We start from the raw sequence: 17,452 nt of genomic DNA, 5'->3' as shown, positions 1-17,452 counted from the left end.
TATGTACCCACTGCAAAAAACCAAATAAAAAATCTAAATAACTTGAAAACTACAAATCCAACCAAGGTCTAACCACTGTAGGAAATTAAGTCAGCAGAGACCGCTACATTGGCGCAGAGTACTATAGCTGTAGCTTTTACAGTTTTTTTCTCCAGGTCTGCTGAAAAAATTACATTATAATTTGCATTGTACACAGAGGAAATTAATGTTTTGACTCCCTTTTATATTTTAAAATATTAATGCTATTGAAAGACTGTCCCAAAGTTATTTTGAAGAGAATGTCAAAGTGCATCACTCTCCCCCTTACCACTGCAGAGATAGTAATGGTTGAAAATCAGAGTTTAACAGAGAAACAAAGTTGAAACTAACTATAATGATAGGTTTGGTTTCTGCAGCTTGATTCAGCATGCATTTCACCACGATACAATGGGCCACTGTTAAAATTGCATTTGGTGTAGACCAATGTTGTTACAAAAGCAGATGTAAATATGCTGAAGAGGGATCCTGAGCTTTGATCCAAGGTAGTACCTTGATGTGAGTGCCTGACTGCTGAAGCTTAGAAAGGGTGATACCTCTGAGCAAGTTCAGCAGCTACTACTGCTACAGAAACATTATATATACATATCCATCAAATCGTTTTATTTTAAAATGTAAATACAAACATATAATGAAGTGTTTGGAAGTAGGATTAATTCAGTTATACTGAGGATTGTTTAATGCCAACCCTGTATACAGTACTTTACCACTCACTATGAGGAGAGGAGCAAGTTTCTGAGCAGCTCTGGTTGCAGGATCCATTACAGCCACAACATCAAAATACACTTCTTCCTCCTTCGGTCGAACCTTCACTGCACTAGGAGAGAGCAAACGAAGAAAAAGAAAAACTTCTATGGTACATCTTTGTCAGCCTGATACTGTTATAGAAAAGTCGTACTGGTGTAGTCACAAAGGTTTAAATATATAATTTCCAACTCAAATTTTTATTGTCTGGCTAAACTTCTCTTTTGCCAAACATTTTCTTAACTACGAAGCACTTCTGCAGGTACTACATTATAGAGCACGCCACTCTACTCTGTGTTAATTCACAGTGAAGTGCTGGACAATGTATCCCTTTCACAGGTTCAGTTTGAATAAAGATGAAAAACAACCTTAAGGTCCACCCTGTCTCTCTATGACAGATACAAACATGATGGCACTTCCCCTTATCCTGAATAAACATTAATTCTAATCAATTTTCTAATCAATTTCAACTGATTCAAAGTGTCTGTGTGCTGAAAAACTTCTAAAACTTACCTATATCTGTCTTCAAATAAATTGTACTCAATTCTTGCATCTCCCTTGGGCTGAGAGGAGAGTAAAGCATCCACCTTCATAACCAGGTCACTGGCACTAGAAAAACAAACAGACAAAAAAAGTATTATGTTAGTAAACGCTATAGAGCTAGCAATACAGCAAAAAAGTAGATCACCATAAACATCTACTGTATGCAAAGACACCTTTTTATATTGAATGATTTTAATACTCTTAATAACATAAAGAATGTCTGCAGTGGACACACTGGAACCATATTCGGCCAAATTCTCTGCGTTCAACACAATTTTGAGAATTGGCCCAGGTTCAGTTCAAATAAAACGGACGTTAAATAAATTATATACTATTATGTGACATCCAATTCATGCCAAATGCATTGACAACTACTTTAATATCCTTACACTGACAATAGTAATGAGCAATACCAGAGTAATTAGAATATGTTAGAAATATACCGATCCTCCTCTATTCCCAGTTGCTCGATTTTGCTCCGAATTCTCTCTCCAGATGTCCTCAGAATGATGCTTTCTAAGAGGAGGAAATCATCCTGGTTGAAGACTTCACTGTCTTCAAGAGGCCCAATTATCTGGAACAGATTATCAATCCATATCAGGTTACACTCTTCTGATTAGTTTACTAAGAATGTTTATTGATGCCCAAAACATTAAAACAGAACTAAGCCACTAAATTAATCTAGTTACTTGAGCAGTTTATTTCAGTAAATAATGTATACAGTAGTTTACAAAATTAGGAGGGCTGTTTTAGCAATGTAGTTTACGTCCACTGTTTCTGAATGTTAGTTTTACTTTTTCAGTGTGTGTTTTAACCAATAGATTGTGCTTCTTTGTGAACTTGCCTTAAAATAATAAGAGTAAATGGTACTGTTTAGTATAAAGCAATCACTGTATATTTTTACAAATATTTCTAAATATGAAAGCCCTCTATCAAGATTAAAAGTAAATGCTGACCCTTTAAAAGCTGAATCATTATATAGATGGATATTACCTAAAGACTTCGCCAAATGTTACACTACTGTCAGTACTTATTTACTTTCCTAAAAAGAAAAATCTGACTTACCCGCCCATTGCTGATCACAGCTCTCTGTCCTTTCTTCAGCTTCAGCACATCTCTGCAGAAGGCGGAGTGCGAGAGCAGAAAGTCTACTTTGGGAGAGTCATACGCACTCTTAAACAAGCCAATATCCATACCCTGAAAAGAAGAATTTATTTTATTATTTTATTTCTTAGCAGACACCCTTATCCAGGGCGTCTTACAATTATTACAAGATATCACATTATTTTTACATAAAATTACCCATTTATACAGTTGGGTTTTTACTGGAGCAATCTAGGTAAAGTACCTTGCTCAAGAGTACAGCAGCAGCAGCGTCCTCCAACTGGGATTGAACCCACGACCCTCCGGTCAAGAGTTCAAAGCCCTAACCACTACTCCACACTGCTGCCCTACAATGAAATCGTACTGGACAAGAGAAATATACCTCATAAACAGGCATACTCTAGGTTATATTATCAGTTATCAAGGAGTAATAGTGAGATACATTCACATCATTTAGTATAACTTGATAATATTATGAATGCAAACTTCTGCAATAGTTTGTAAGATATTGCTTTAAATCAGCCCAACTTAATTTGCCTAGTCAGAAAGGTCACCATAACTTACGTTAGGATGCACTCAATATAATGTTTAATTGCAATTAAATACAAAATGTAGGCAACATACATATTGTGATGCAGTTCATTTCAATGTTATTCCCGAGTAGTTTGGTTTTTATGTATGCCTCGTTTCCACTGCCAGGCGCTACAGACTTCTGCTGCCCATAGCTAGCCCCCACATATCAAAAGAGCGTTTCAGTGTTTTTTCCACCCAAACCTGGTCAACCTCTTGTATTGTATTGTGTTTTAAAGAAACTGGCGGTAACAAATACCTTTAACCACAGATAGGCTTTTTATAAATAAAAAGGAATCTGGTTAAGGACAGCACAGCCAAACAAACAGCCAGATTTTCTCGTTGTGTTTATCATGAATAAAAAAAAGAAAGGACCACAAAGAAAAGGATACCAATGACTTCACAGCTTCTAGACAACTAAAGGTCATACCATTTCAAGACTTTGCTTTACTAATTAGATTTTTACTGAATGGGCGTCAGTACTGATAATCAAGACGTTTTTTACTAAACATATTATTTGTTCATTTTTATTTTGGACTAATGTTTAGTCATTTAAAGTTGTATTTAACAAGCAACAGTGCATTCAGATAGCTGGATTATTAAGTAAGTACCGTACGGTGTCAATGCATCTAGACGCCTATACTTCTGTATATCTGTGTTACAGGGGATATAACTTTCTGGTATGACACAGTAGATTCATACACTTACCCCGACTGCAAAGTCTGCAACATCTGCCCCAGACTCCACAGCCTCAGCCGTGTCCGCCTTGGACAGCTTGGTGATGAAATTCTTGGCGTTGTTGGCTGTCTGCGTCTGAATGGCTGCCCAGATCGCTCTTGCAATACGACTGTTCTCTGGTGTTGCTTTTTCAGCAGGGTTGTTTACCATACCAATTCGAACATTATTACTGGATTTCTGAAAATAAATAATGTCTCATGAAACTCTGCTATTCCTACTTGCATATTAGATCTACAGTGCTTTATATATCAATGCTGCTGATATCTGGTTTAATATGCAGTGGTTTCCTATACTTCCTAGATCACTTAATTAGGACATACTGGATTAGGCATCATTGCCCACCTGTTCCAAGCAGAAAAGCGCTTTTATGAAATTCTGAGGTCGAAGGAAGTCAGCCTCATATCTGATCAAAAAGGAAAATGTATGGGTTAATTCTTTTATGCAGAATTTTTTATTTCATGTATTTTTTTTATGTATTCCAGCAAAGTTTTTTTTCTGTCTTAGAAACCATTTCACTTCTGTATCCTCACTGTATAAAATGTTGAGGAAAATCACATTTATGTATAGCACTGTAGGGGTGGAAAGAAGACTCGCATTGTACAGCAGTTTGATCAGTTTCAGGTTTTACTAGGCTTTTAATAAGACATGTCAACAGGGTTCTTGCAGAGATAAATGCTGAACAAGGAGCCAGTCTAGGTGTGGAAACAGCTTACCATATGTTTTATTGAGTCATATAATAACTGCCTTCCTGAGGGCTGGTCAAAATCTCCAACAATCCAGAAAGTAACCGGTCGAATATAGGTGTCATCTACAATAAAATAATAAATCAATAAATGCATAAATAAATCGATTAAGCTCCAAAAATAACTTCTTAAGAGTATCTCAACATCCTTGCTAAATAATGTAATCGTTCACAGAAATACAGTCTGCACTCTATATAGCTGTCCATGCATACAGTACACATACCATGCTCCAGAGGGGGTGCATTTTGTTGGTTAAATGCAAATTATAAAACCCTGATGAGATATAGTTATGTTTGAACATTTTGACTATTATTAGACAACAGAAGTTGAAAAAGCCACAAACAATGTAGCACAATAACAGGAAATAAAGACATTGGATCATCTGATCAGTAATGCAGTATTGATGCGCTTTTTAAGGTCAAACCAAGAAAGGAGGGTTCAGGGTGAGGATAAACACTAAAGAAGTAAAACACACAGAACAGGAATTACCATAGATTTCCCTGGAAGACATTCCTGGTCAAGCAAGATCAGGAAATAAAACAAAATGAGAAGAGAAGCAAAGAAATCAGAATAATAATAAATAAATGCAGAAACAAGATGATTACAAAGAGACTGGGGGACAAGGGAGTCCAATTTAGACACAATCATTATTGTAACAGGTGAACATTTGGACTGGAAACTTGAAAAGGTACTAGTGTTGTAAATCGAACCCTGACGTTGACATCGATTATCAACGTGCAAATTCGAACGACGATTAATCAATCATTATCGAGTTAAAATGCTTTAAAAAAAAAAATCCCTCACAGTAAGAGTTTAAAGGAACAATAAGTCCTCTTTTTATAGAGCATGGTATAAAAAAAACTCATTCAAACACATCCCAATGTTTTAAGACACCTTTTATAAATACATTGTGATTTAAATATAGCACTTTCCAATTTCCATATGCCTGCCGTCACTAGCCTTTGCCTTGTTTTGTGTAAAATCTGACAAATTTCCAGTGTAAACATAACGGTAAATTAAGAAGAAAAAAAAAGCAACCCCACTGTCCAGAGGAGAAAAAAAAAACAAGGTTTGAAAACTACATTAACTTTATGGCCTATTCACAGAAAAATAATTCAATCTCTCATTTTTTTTAAAAAAAATTGCTGTTGGTTATACAATTTATGAATTACGTGGCCCAGCTTCTGCTAGCGAAAGCAGCCATCCCTTCCAGTGTGCCACGGCTACAGAGATGCATTTCACTTTTTGCTGTCATATTTTTAATCAAAACTTTACATGACTTTGCATAGCCACTTAGATTTGCATAACCTTCAGTGAATACAACATATATCGTTTTTCCAAACAGTACATTAGAGGTAGCCTACCTGTCCTGTAACGGAACTTGACAGCGACAACTTCGGTTGATAATTTATATTGCGTCTCCATACTTGAATATGTATACATCTATTTCATACATGTATGTGGATTTATTATTGACTGACTTACTGCCCACATCGCAATCAAGACATGTAGAATATCTATTTTATACATGTATAGGTCTAATCAATCTATATACCACGTCGCAACCAAAAACGTGTCACATACCGGAGTGCTCAGAGAAGCGTTTCGCCCATATGGATTCGCTTACACATATACAGTACACTACTAAGGGCTTACCTATTTCACGGCCTTGAAAAACGTGACACAGACCGTGAAATTAATCCTTCACTGTGAAAACTGTCTATTTAGTGTATTTTTACCCAGCATTTAAATCCAATTAAGTTATGTGCATCAGTCGAGGTTCCTGATATGATTATAAGCTTGTTTCAATTTCAAAAAGAAAACTGGACAGGATTTATTGATTGACACTTAACAGCAGCCAATAACCACTCTGGGCTCTCCTCACTGATTGGTAGATATGGGCATCCAGGGCAGGTTTAGTATCTTAGGAGATCTGAACTGATATTGTTAAGCGAGTGTCCAAAATGAATTAAAAAAAAAAAAAAAAAATACAATAATTACTGCAGCAGATCGTGTACAATAATTTTGCATTCTACTGGTGGCAAACTATTTTGTACAACCTGCAATGTTTAATTGGATCACATACATCAAGCTACGATGCAGCGGCATTTAGACCGAGACAGCACTCAAATGAAAAAGGTTGCAGATAGTGCATTGCTTCAAAACAAAAAAGTTAAAAAATAAATAAATAAAAACTTTTTTTCTGAAACAGCAGCACGTGACAACATAGTAATGTTAAATATTATTAGTTCTGCTCAAGACAGGCGTTTACAGTTGGGACTGACTTATAATAGCTATAAAATACATTAACAAAGCAGGTTACTCTTGATCTCTGCATCATCATCCTGTATTTGTTCACAGATGCATATTCTCAGTAACTTTTAGAAGCAACAAGACAGATTACGTTCTTGACAGTAAGTTAATATATGCAAGACACATTTTTAATTTCATGGAATATTTGATTTCATTAAAATATTATCTATTTGTTATCGTGGGGTCCCAATCGATAAATAATTTGATTATTATCGTTATCGTTACAAGCCTAAAAAGACATATTGTAATTACAGAAGTGTTGTTGCATTTAGAAGCTTCATAAAGCAGTGAGAATACAATGGATTATAAAAAGTTATGGTGACAAAAGGCTAAATCAATGAATAACAGTTTTTATAGTACAGTGCTCCTCTTAGTTCACGATTCAATAATTCACAAATTAAATCGCAGATAGGTTGACAGTTTTTTACTTGATATGCAAAACAGATTGTGAAATAAAGACAGATTCATATTTTAGATCCCATAGCTACTCCCAAGAAAATCGACAAGCTGATAGACCAGGTATTAGGGGAGTAACAATTCATTGTGAATCGAGGACTTGTGATACTTTCTTTACATGACAGTAGGGTAATGGAGTTCAAATGTATCATTTGTATTGTGAGAAGACCAAAAGCACAGCATAGCTCATTGTCACCAAATGGTTCTTGAATGAAGAATAAGTGTATTTTGTAGTGGGTATGAATACATACTGTCCCCGTCTCATTTATTTTTAGTCTTTTAACAAAATAGCCCATCATGAAATAACCATTTGATCTCAATCATGCATAAAATGTATCGTATTATTACATGAGTGTATCACTGCACCCCTACCAAGTACCAAGCTTTTTACCTTTCTTAGTCAAGTAGTTCATGCTGTTGGCCACTGCAGCAGTCTTCTCTTTGGCATCAAGAAAAGTAAACCTTGCATAATCATCCACAAAGTAGTTGTCTGTAAAAACAAACATACTAATGAAAGGGCTTTCAATGTTTCTGCTTCCTGTAAACCACGAATGCATCAGATAAACTTTTTCCCTGAAGTGAATGTGTAGAACAGCATAACAGAATTCCAAGAAGTAACCAGTTTGAGAATTATTCTTTGGGTTGGCAGTCATCCATAAAAAAAGAAGTAAAAGGACAGAAGTTAATTTCAAATCAAATGGCTGTTATATACATTGATGAACAATGGAGAAGCATTTAGAAATAGGCATCACTGCATCTAGTCCCTCCACATTCCTGCTAAAAAGATCTGGTGCGTCTAAATCTCACAGTTTATCCACAACTTCATAGAACTCAATCAAAAATGTAAAGGCAAAAGTGTAAGAAACCAAGAGGCTGATTTGATCAACCTAAACCACAGTCAGATTTTATTGCAGCATTTTACAAATCTGGGAAAACCTCTTGGATTGCATCTTTCGTTTCACAATTGCTGTAAAATGCACTAATAATTCCTGAGTGGCTTCTCACAGAGTGGTATAAACTGATCAAATCAACCCCCAAGTCAAAAACTAAAATATTTTGGCTAGTGCCATTGGTAAAGTGATGAATACATTATCCAAAATGTTTGCCTACTTGCCTAATTGGTCACTTACTTATTTTTGAAAAATCAATGTACTGCCTGGTAGTCGAAAGAATCCTCGAGTTTATTCTTGGTACAACATTGGGCTGGTTCATTACAAAATCAACAACGTCTTGATCGGTTGTGAGTTCACCCTGGAAGAGAAATAGGAAGATTACCTAAAGAGTTACAATTTAGTTCAGTTAAGCCTTGAGTAAATCAACAAAATCTCAAACTGTTACTTTTCTGCCTAAAGTTCACACTACAAAACCAGTAAAATGTTTTTATGCGATATTGCAAGATTGCAATCTGATTTTGAATGCTTTAGCTCCATTGCAAAAGAAGTATCATGTTATCTAAAAGCATAAAACCTGTGTGAAAAATGTAAACCAAAAACGTATAGTTTTTTTTTATGGAATTCATAATTCATTGTTAAAATAACCTCAATAACCTCCTAATTTGTGCAGTAGTAGTACACATATAACTGTTTGGCTTCTAGAATTAAAGTGGCGAGCAAGTTTCTAAGTGAATTGTGTCCATCCAGTAAGAAAAGAAACCACACTCTGGCCAAATGTAGTAACCAGACAGTAAGTAATCAAATTCTAGTTGGCTGATACTGCAGTTTTATCTATTTAAGCATTGCAGACTTGTGTACAAGCTTGCAGTGCACATAGTTTTACATGTTCTTGTTTGGATGTCAGTTTCTGTGAAAGCCTGTGGGGCTCATAACCTTGTAGGAATGATGGGGAAACGAAACGAAACAGGCACAGTCGCAGCGTTTTATAGCAAACTGTTGCCTGAAAACGCCCCCAAATACTTGCTATTAATAGATCTATTAGTCGATCTATGAGCATAATGATTTGCTAGTCACACTGGTGTGTTAGGCAAGAACCCTTAGCATAAGTCATCCTAGGGTATTTCTTTAATGTTACTTAGTGATGAGTAAATACCATGCCAGAAAAGGAAATGTGGCAAATGAGCAGGGCTAAGAAGTGAAATCTAAATTGGAGGTAACTTCTGTGCAGCTGTATAACATATACTCTACTGGCATTGCTCTACTAACCAGATAGACAGCTCTCTGGTAGAAGCTTGTGGTCTCCAGGATCTTGTGCATAGTCACAGTTTCCAGCTCATCAGCATCCAGCTGATCTCGCTGGTAGGGCATCCCATTGTACAGAGCCACAGGGAGAGGGCCCACACCAGTCTGCTCATAGTAACTCCTTCCCTCCTGAAAACAATGGCAAGCAGAACATTCACATTGAACAACTTCAAACATTCAATCACAAAATCAGAGGTAAACACTACCAAGTAAAATGCCTTCATCAGTGTTTAGGTACTGACTTATAAACACTGATGAATATATTAGCCAATTATTGTGCCACACTAATGAGCATTCTTGTGCATCTCAGTATGCTAGAATTGTTGTCTTGTGCACAGAAAAAATGAAATGGTAAAATCAATGATAGATGCTTTTCACTATTCTAAAAATCTATATCCCACATGAAGTTAATGATATGTACAGTTGTTGACCTTTGTCTTGGAGCAGGAGGTTATCTTGTAACTTGCAAGTATAACTGAAGATACAAGGTCAGCTGTATAACAAAGTGCACATTATTCAAATAAGTATAAATTGTAAAACCCTTTCAGTTGCCATAACATGGTATTTTGACTTCAATGCAGTTATAGAAACATGATGTCGGCTTCTGTTGTTATACTGCAAGTATACAGTGAAGCAACAGGAAGAGACATGGGTTCTTTTCTAAATTGAATCGCTTTTATTGAGAACAGGTCATTTTTTTTTTTTTTTTTAGAGTTTTCTTTATTTCAATCTTCTGTGTTACTTTCTTCTGATAGTGTGGGGTGTTTTCTATTAATGCGTGGCAATTTATTTACCTTTCTGTTCCTGTCATATGCAGAATCAGCTCCTAGAATGCTGCTCACTTCAACGTAGGGATATTTCTTCTCCAGAACACTAATTACATTCTCCACTTTCAGCTTCTCTCCAGTCCGAACCTTGTTGTACATCTGCCAAGCAAAACAACAATCAGATTGGACAGAATTTGATGAAAATCAAGTGTGACATGCATTGTGGGGAATCGCTGAAAACAACGAGTCGGGAATATTCTCTGTACAGAAGCACTGTGCTTTGCTTTTAATGTCCTTTAAGAGCATTAAAGCTTATCTGACTGTTCTTGCTGCAGCATGTATAAAACAGTTATGATATCAAAAATGTCATTTAATTTTAAGCAACAGTGGATCAACTGTTTATCAATTTTAACCCCTTCACTGTCCAATTTGAAATGCGAAAATGTCACCAGCAGGAGGAGTGATGATCAACAGGCAACTCAACCCTCAGGTTAAGAGTCCAGCCTGGGAATCATTTGGACAGTATGGGTTGCTGAAGCGGGACGTGATGAACTCTGACCTGAAGAATTTTTTCTCCACCCCACTGAGTTCAAAGACCAATGCAGAGGTCCCTGTAGACTCCCAGCCAAGACTGACAACTCAGCATGGCCAGGATTTCAAACCAGCAAGCTCCTGAGTGTATGTCTCACTTCCACATGGTGGTCCATTTACTGAATGAGCGACTAGGGTTTCCTACTGGTGGACTTTATGCCCCCTGATATTAACAATAGTTACGTACAGTTGTTATAGCCTGGAAGGCATGATGATTGCCCATTTCTTCGGATATATAATTAAAAGCTCTGAGTAAAGCAACTCCAGTATCCTGGAGTCCATCAATATCTTCAGAGTCGTCAACCACAAACACCAGACCAATCCTGGATATTAGAAAAAAATTAAATCAACACGAATCAGAGGCAATGACTTGTTTACTAGAATTCTAAACATTTACAAACTATTAATTACAATGCAAATTCAAAAAGCTGTTGCTTACATATATAATTTTTTAGACTTGGTCTTACAAAAGCTAGCCTAAGTTGGGGAGGAAGGTAAATTTCTTCAGAGCCCTGGTTGTCAGAAGTACTTTGTTGAGAATTGTTACTAAAATGATCAGATGTTAGTACTCTAAGCTGTCAGGTTTATGCTAATTGTCCTCTGAACTAATTACAGTTATTTCAACCTGTATTAAGCCTCACCTGAGGCTGTAGGTATTCAACTGATGACTTATTTGATGCCAGGTAACTATGGAGGGGGTTAGCTGATTGCTGGCACCTAATCATTGTAGTAACACTTCTCAGCAAGGCGATTCTGAATGACCAGATGCAGGACAAGAAGAATCCCTACCCCCTACTTTGGCAGAACAAACACTTTTAAGAAACTTTTTTTTTTGCCTTTTACCAGGATTATAATCATATAAAATAAAAACCAAAGCAAAAAAATCTAACAAGAGTACACAGTTTGCTTTATTTTTAAGTTTGAATGCAACTACTTACAATGGTTACTTTGTTTGTAATACTTATTTTGAAAGAAAGAAGAAAAAAAAAACAACTATCAAAATATCTGTCTCAGTTGCCACTTCAAAGAAATAATTTAACAGTTTGCATAACTGAAATTACTTAGCCGATGGGCCTACCTTAATGGAATGTGATTGCTAAAGAACATTTCAGCCACATTTATCAACTCAGCAGTGCTCTCGTCTGTGGGGTCAACTATAATTACCTGAAATACAGATATAACAGAGTTACACTGGTGCGATTCCTTTTCTTATTTTACTAGGGGTTGGCAGGATATATAAAATATGCAACATTAGAATGTACTAGTACAAATACGTAAATAATGTGAATGAAACACATTTTATAGCATCCCTGTTAACTGATGTTGCATTAGTGAACACCTCCTGACAAATCCTCACTACTAACTGTAACAGCAACAGAAGCATTCTCAAAGAACAGGTTGTTCCTGTGCTGTGAGACTGCCTCAGGACCAAACAAGAGTTAGAGTATCAAGGGTGCTTGTTCACACTTTAAATTGCCACAAGCCAAAAGATATTTACAATAATGTTCTTCATTAATTATAGAAAACGGTAACAGTGTTGGTGACTTGGGGGTAGATGTACTAAAGGCGTTGCGGCGGTCTCAATAGTCCCAAACGAGTCGGAAGTCTAGGATGAAATGTAATAACAAGCGCAATGCTATTAGTGACTTTTTAGGGAATGCTTTGCAGCAGAATTCTTTTTTTTTTTTCTGTGGTTCAGCCTTAGATGAATATGTAATTATGGGTGTTTCTGCATACATTCGCAAAAATTGGGTGGCAAATGAGGGTACTCAAATATTATAATGAGATGAACTAAAGCTGCCGGCAATTGCGACACTTACAATTAAATCAATTTGTTAAGAATTTTTGAAAGCACATTTTAAACAGTCGTAATTAGCAAACCTTTGAAAGACAGTATGAGAAACACTATCCCCTAACCATGGTCACTGTGACTGCAGCAAGAAGGAGACATTGTCTTCAACAAAAACAAGTGATTTGTAACATTGTATTTTATCTTGCCCTTCATTGTATTAATACTTGTACTGTGATTCTTGAAATGTATTTTTGTTTACGACTGTAAGTCACCCTGTATAAGGGCGTCTGCTAATAAATAAATAAATAAATAAATAAATAAATAAATAAATAAATAATAATAATAATAATAATAATAATAATAATTTGTAGGATGAGAAGAGAAAGGGTATTTCGTACCCGCATTACCCTCTTTGATTTAAATGAAGACCATGTTAAGCACAGGTACAGGCTCGGCAGCCACATAATTCTTTGATCTGCTGTCTGATTTAAAAGATGACCTGGAACCTGTCACCCAGAGAAGCCATGCTATCCCTGCAGTGGTCAAACTATTGTCCACCCTGCATTATCTTGCCTTCGGCTCCTTTCGGGGGACTCTGGCAGCTGTTACTGGCATTTCTCAATCCGCTTTTTCTCATGTGTTGCCAGTTGTGCTCAATGCATTTTTGAGGCGAACACCCAAATACCTATTTTTCCCTAAAAGCAGGGTATACCTACAAGCCTTGAAAACACATTTCTATGACATTTCTGGTTTCTCCAACTTGTTGGGAGCAATAGACTGCACACATGTGCCGCTAACCCCTCCAGCTCATTCTGAGCATCTGTATAGTAATAGAAAACACACCTATTCTATTAATGTGGTTTGTAATTGTGAACAATTTAGCACTGCACCCCTGACTAACTTAAATAAAAACTGACAGTATACATTTGGCTTATGCTACTCATGATAATACGAATCAGTGGTATAATGCAGAATTTGTTGCTGGTCCCTTGAAATTTGTATTAACGAGAATTGACTGTCCTCCTGTAAGTATAACTTGTCAATACGGCACCATAATCTATTTTGTGTTAATTGTCTAGGCTACTGAGTACTCCAATGTGTATAATGCAGCAACATGATTTATTTTGTGTTACGGGTAGCCTATAGGCTAAAGTAAAAAGAAAGTGTGCTGGGTATTCATTTTATTTTACTACTGCACTGTATAGGCGTACTGTACAGATTTATATTTTTTCATAATGTAATGTGTAGCCTACCCAATTAGTGTTACATTAGTGTTATTTCATTTAAAATACATCGAGTACTATAAATGTATGTGTGTGCGATTGTACTGTATTTTTTTAAACCCAACACCTCCTTATGTTGAACAAACATGTCCGGTTTAGAGAGGGGCTACTGTATGATTATGAAAAGCTTTTTGATAGAAACACATTTTTTTTTTTATTTGGGGGTGAAGGTGGGGGCCCCACTATAGAATCTGATGGGATTAAACTACCTTTCATTATTTATTCGAAAAATGTCGCACGACTCTCGCAATGCTAGAGATCTTGCCAAGAGGATGCAACAAATTAGTATATTGCGGCTCTTTTCATGAACATGTTTTCTCTTAGTACATACGACAAAATGTATATGGTATATTTGCACTGCAACTGGCCCATCTTAGTACATCAACCCCTCAGTCAGGCAAGACTTCATAAATTAAAAAATAATAATAAAAAAAAACAAAAAAACATATGCGATGGAACATGTATTTATGAAATACAAATAGTACCATTAATACTGTACAGTACAAGTAATAATAATAATAATAATAAATAATAATAATAATAATAATAATAATAATAATAATAATAATAATAAGTAATTTTAATGTTTTATACCCACCAGGGGCATTAAAAGTTTAGTTTAAGGGGCTGATGTAAGGATAGGCGCAGTACAAACAATAGCAGCTGCAAAATCCAAATTCAACCAGGCGATCAAAAGGTGGCAGGATCTGCAGTGGCGAACAAAAGCGAAACGCGCAACGCAGCACAGGCATGCAGCAGGAACAGGAGGAGGGCCGCCATCCACATCACAGCTGACACCACTGGAGAGGACAATCCATCCCAAACAAAGTGACCCTGGGTTTGAATATGCAGGGTCTTCTCCATCTCCCCCTCCCCCGAAGGTTTTCCTGCCTGTCCTCAACAACAGCCAAGCATCAATGCATCAGCCATCCTGAGGCCAATGACAAGTCTGAAGGTGTGCGGTTTTATACAGCTCTTAATTACTCTCTTCTACAATGGTTTGCACCTTGTCAGAGGAGGTGCAAAGTTTTCGAAAGGTCAGCAATTGTCCAAGTGAAAGGCAAAATCCTACATCTCATTATAATGTTTGCGCCTGCTTAGTATTCCAGATCCCTGCCAATTCCATGCTCTTTTCTTCATTTAAATGGAAAAATGACATTAACTGATATTGAAATGACATTTCAATATCATTTAAATGGAAAAATGATTGCAAAGTGCTAATTTGATAGCGGTTGCAGAACGGCAGATGAAAAACATTCTTTACATATGCCCCATTTTAAGGGGCCGCTAAAGTTCCACTTTACGCCAGCTAAACTGAGTCTTTTGGCAGCAATATTGGTGTTTTGCACCCGCAAATCACTTTCAATGTATCCTTACATCAGCCCCTAAATGCTAAATGTTCATAAACTATTTAAACGTTATCTGAAATAAGAATGTGAAATAGATGTTGGCCTTAGTGTTTGTACAGTACCTATACAGTGCAAGGTTATTTAATATTCAGGATTTATTCATATTCCATGTATATATATTTTTTTTTTTGTTTGTTTTACATGTAGTCTTATATACATTAGCATTGTAGTCATGTATTTTAAATGTTGGTGTGCTTCTTGTTCTGAGTGGTTTCTAACATTATAAATATATGTTACATTTTGAACATTTAGGAAATTAAACCAACATTCATTTATTGCTTCAGCATTACTTGATTGAACGTTAAAATATATCGTATATGAAGTTATGCACTTACAAAATGGTGGAAGTTCTTCCTGATCTGTCGGATGACTCCAGGGAATGTAGGTCGGAGGAGCTCCTGCACACTGGAGGGCCATGAATCATACCTGCTGTCCGTCTCAAGGTTATTGATCCACTGAAAGAAATAACCGCAAACACACCATTTTAATCAGGTGAGCAATGTATTCCAAGGGCAAGGTCAACAGCAGCACCCTTTTCACACTGAACAAAGCAGACAGCCACTTAGTCTCTTCACTTTCAATATAACAGATACTCATTCAGCGTTCTCTTTCAGGAACACGGCTAACCTTGACTTTCTTGTTGACTTTCCTTCTCTTGTGAAACACCAGATAGTTACAGGGAGTGAGAAGTTGCGCTTTGTCGTTTGCCATGGAAAAATAAGTCAGTGTAGCAGAAACAAACAATGGCATTTATCCTCTGCCACAGTTGTAAATATGCAATTAGAGCCATCAGTAAAAAACACTAACCATTTATTGAAAATAATAATATTAAATAAAATAACTCACATAGATGGCAGGGTTCCTGATATCCACAGCATAGTCCGAGTCTGACGGCTGCACGTTCAGCTTCAAGATGTCGTGAATGACAGAAGTATCTATCAGCAGACTGCGCAGTCCCTCCATTACACGGGCCTCATTCCGCAGGGTATCAAACACACTGTCGGCAGAGGAATGAACGTGTTTGTTAACTGTAGTGAGTGCTCATTAAGATCTGCCTAATACATCACTCAAAATTAGACATTTAAGTTTCTATTAGTAAACAAAAATTATAACATGTATGTGGAAAGGAAGTTTTCATTAAAAGGACAGCTACTGCTCTCGTCAACCTGAGGTCACCTATTGAAAAGACATACTGCACCCAACATTTTTTTTTTTTTTTTTGTTATTTAGAGTAAACCTTGTTTAAAAAAAAAAAAGATGGTAGTTGCTGCTGGCCCTTTAAAAATAGCAGTATATACAACAGTAAACTGGTGGTTATATATTTGCTTATACTCCACAATTGTTAGAGTGGGTTGAATAAAGAAAATTAAAAAAACACAACAACTGACATAACATTGTCAAGATGTAGTCATCATGGGCAGCTAGGACAGGAGCTGTTCAGGACAGATGTGAGACCATTACTCAATAATATGTGTGTACAGTGGCATGACAATCATATTGAGCATTTCATATAATAATGAGAGTACATACCTGAAAATATCTTGCATATCCAAGTCAATGTGAAGGCCATTGATGAAAAGTGCAGAGTCACCAGGCTGTAGGCCTAAAGTTCCTTTGAAGTACTAAAAGAGAAACAGGTGCAATCAGGGCCACGCTTCACAATTCAATACATGGTTCATTAATTAACCTCTTCATCCCCTGAGTCTTTGTTATTGTTGCAGTAATTGATTACTCTGTGGTTCATTTTATGCCGAGCCAGGTTGCATTTTTTTTTCTTTTTTTTGTTACTGAAGATGTTGAAAAATACCTAAAGTCAAACAGGCAATGGCTGAGGTGATGGTCAATGCAGACAGAAACTGAGGAAACCACCATAAGCACCCTTATATGTGTTTAACAGGGTACATTTGCACAGTCATTTTGTAATTTTTCCATGGGTTATACTGTGCATCTAATATAGTTTGCCATGTTATTATTATTTATTTTTTTTAACATTCGTTACTAAATCTCTCTGGACTTTACAATGCTTACTTATGATATACCATGCTTTCACTATGCTTTACTTTTATAAGGTCAATAAGGAGAACATCAGATTCATGTCAAATTTCATTAAATTTCCACGTACTGCAGCTAAAATATCAATGCATATTCAAAGAGGGACAAAAAATTAT

The 17,452-nt window shown here is 36.3% G+C and overlaps 1 protein-coding gene across 5 annotated transcripts in view; it reads right to left on the bottom strand.

The window, feature by feature from the left end:
* The window catches only part of LOC117423008 (UDP-glucose:glycoprotein glucosyltransferase 1-like), a 45,583-nt gene that overhangs the window by 14,427 nt on the left and 13,704 nt on the right, over positions 1–17,452 (bottom strand). For 4 of the 5 annotated variants that reach the window (XM_058990121.1, XM_034038334.3, XM_058990120.1 and 1 more), the window contains exons 12-27: positions 16,815–16,906; positions 16,131–16,281; positions 15,620–15,739; positions 11,879–11,964; positions 10,988–11,123; positions 10,237–10,368; positions 9,407–9,571; positions 8,378–8,498; positions 7,639–7,737; positions 4,968–4,991; positions 4,449–4,543; positions 3,706–3,912; positions 2,389–2,520; positions 1,767–1,897; positions 1,294–1,389; positions 751–853 (exon numbers count right to left, since the gene is read on the bottom strand). In XM_058990121.1, coding sequence (XP_058846104.1) covers positions 751–853; positions 1,294–1,389; positions 1,767–1,897; positions 2,389–2,520; positions 3,706–3,912; positions 4,449–4,543; positions 4,968–4,991; positions 7,639–7,737; positions 8,378–8,498; positions 9,407–9,571; positions 10,237–10,368; positions 10,988–11,123; positions 11,879–11,964; positions 15,620–15,739; positions 16,131–16,281; positions 16,815–16,906 — 1,890 coding nt within the window. The remainder of the gene's footprint in view (positions 1–750; positions 854–1,293; positions 1,390–1,766; positions 1,898–2,388; positions 2,521–3,705; positions 3,913–4,448; positions 4,544–4,967; positions 4,992–7,638; positions 7,738–8,377; positions 8,499–9,406; positions 9,572–10,236; positions 10,369–10,987; positions 11,124–11,878; positions 11,965–15,619; positions 15,740–16,130; positions 16,282–16,814; positions 16,907–17,452) is intronic. The other variant, XM_034038336.3, reaches the window with a different exon arrangement.

Source organism: Acipenser ruthenus, chromosome 17, assembly GCF_902713425.1.
Source record: "Acipenser ruthenus chromosome 17, fAciRut3.2 maternal haplotype, whole genome shotgun sequence".
NCBI classification, from domain to species: domain Eukaryota; kingdom Metazoa; phylum Chordata; class Actinopteri; order Acipenseriformes; family Acipenseridae; genus Acipenser; species Acipenser ruthenus.
The sequence above is the reverse complement of the archived record's forward strand: the minus strand, read 5'-3'. Positions and strand labels throughout refer to the sequence as shown.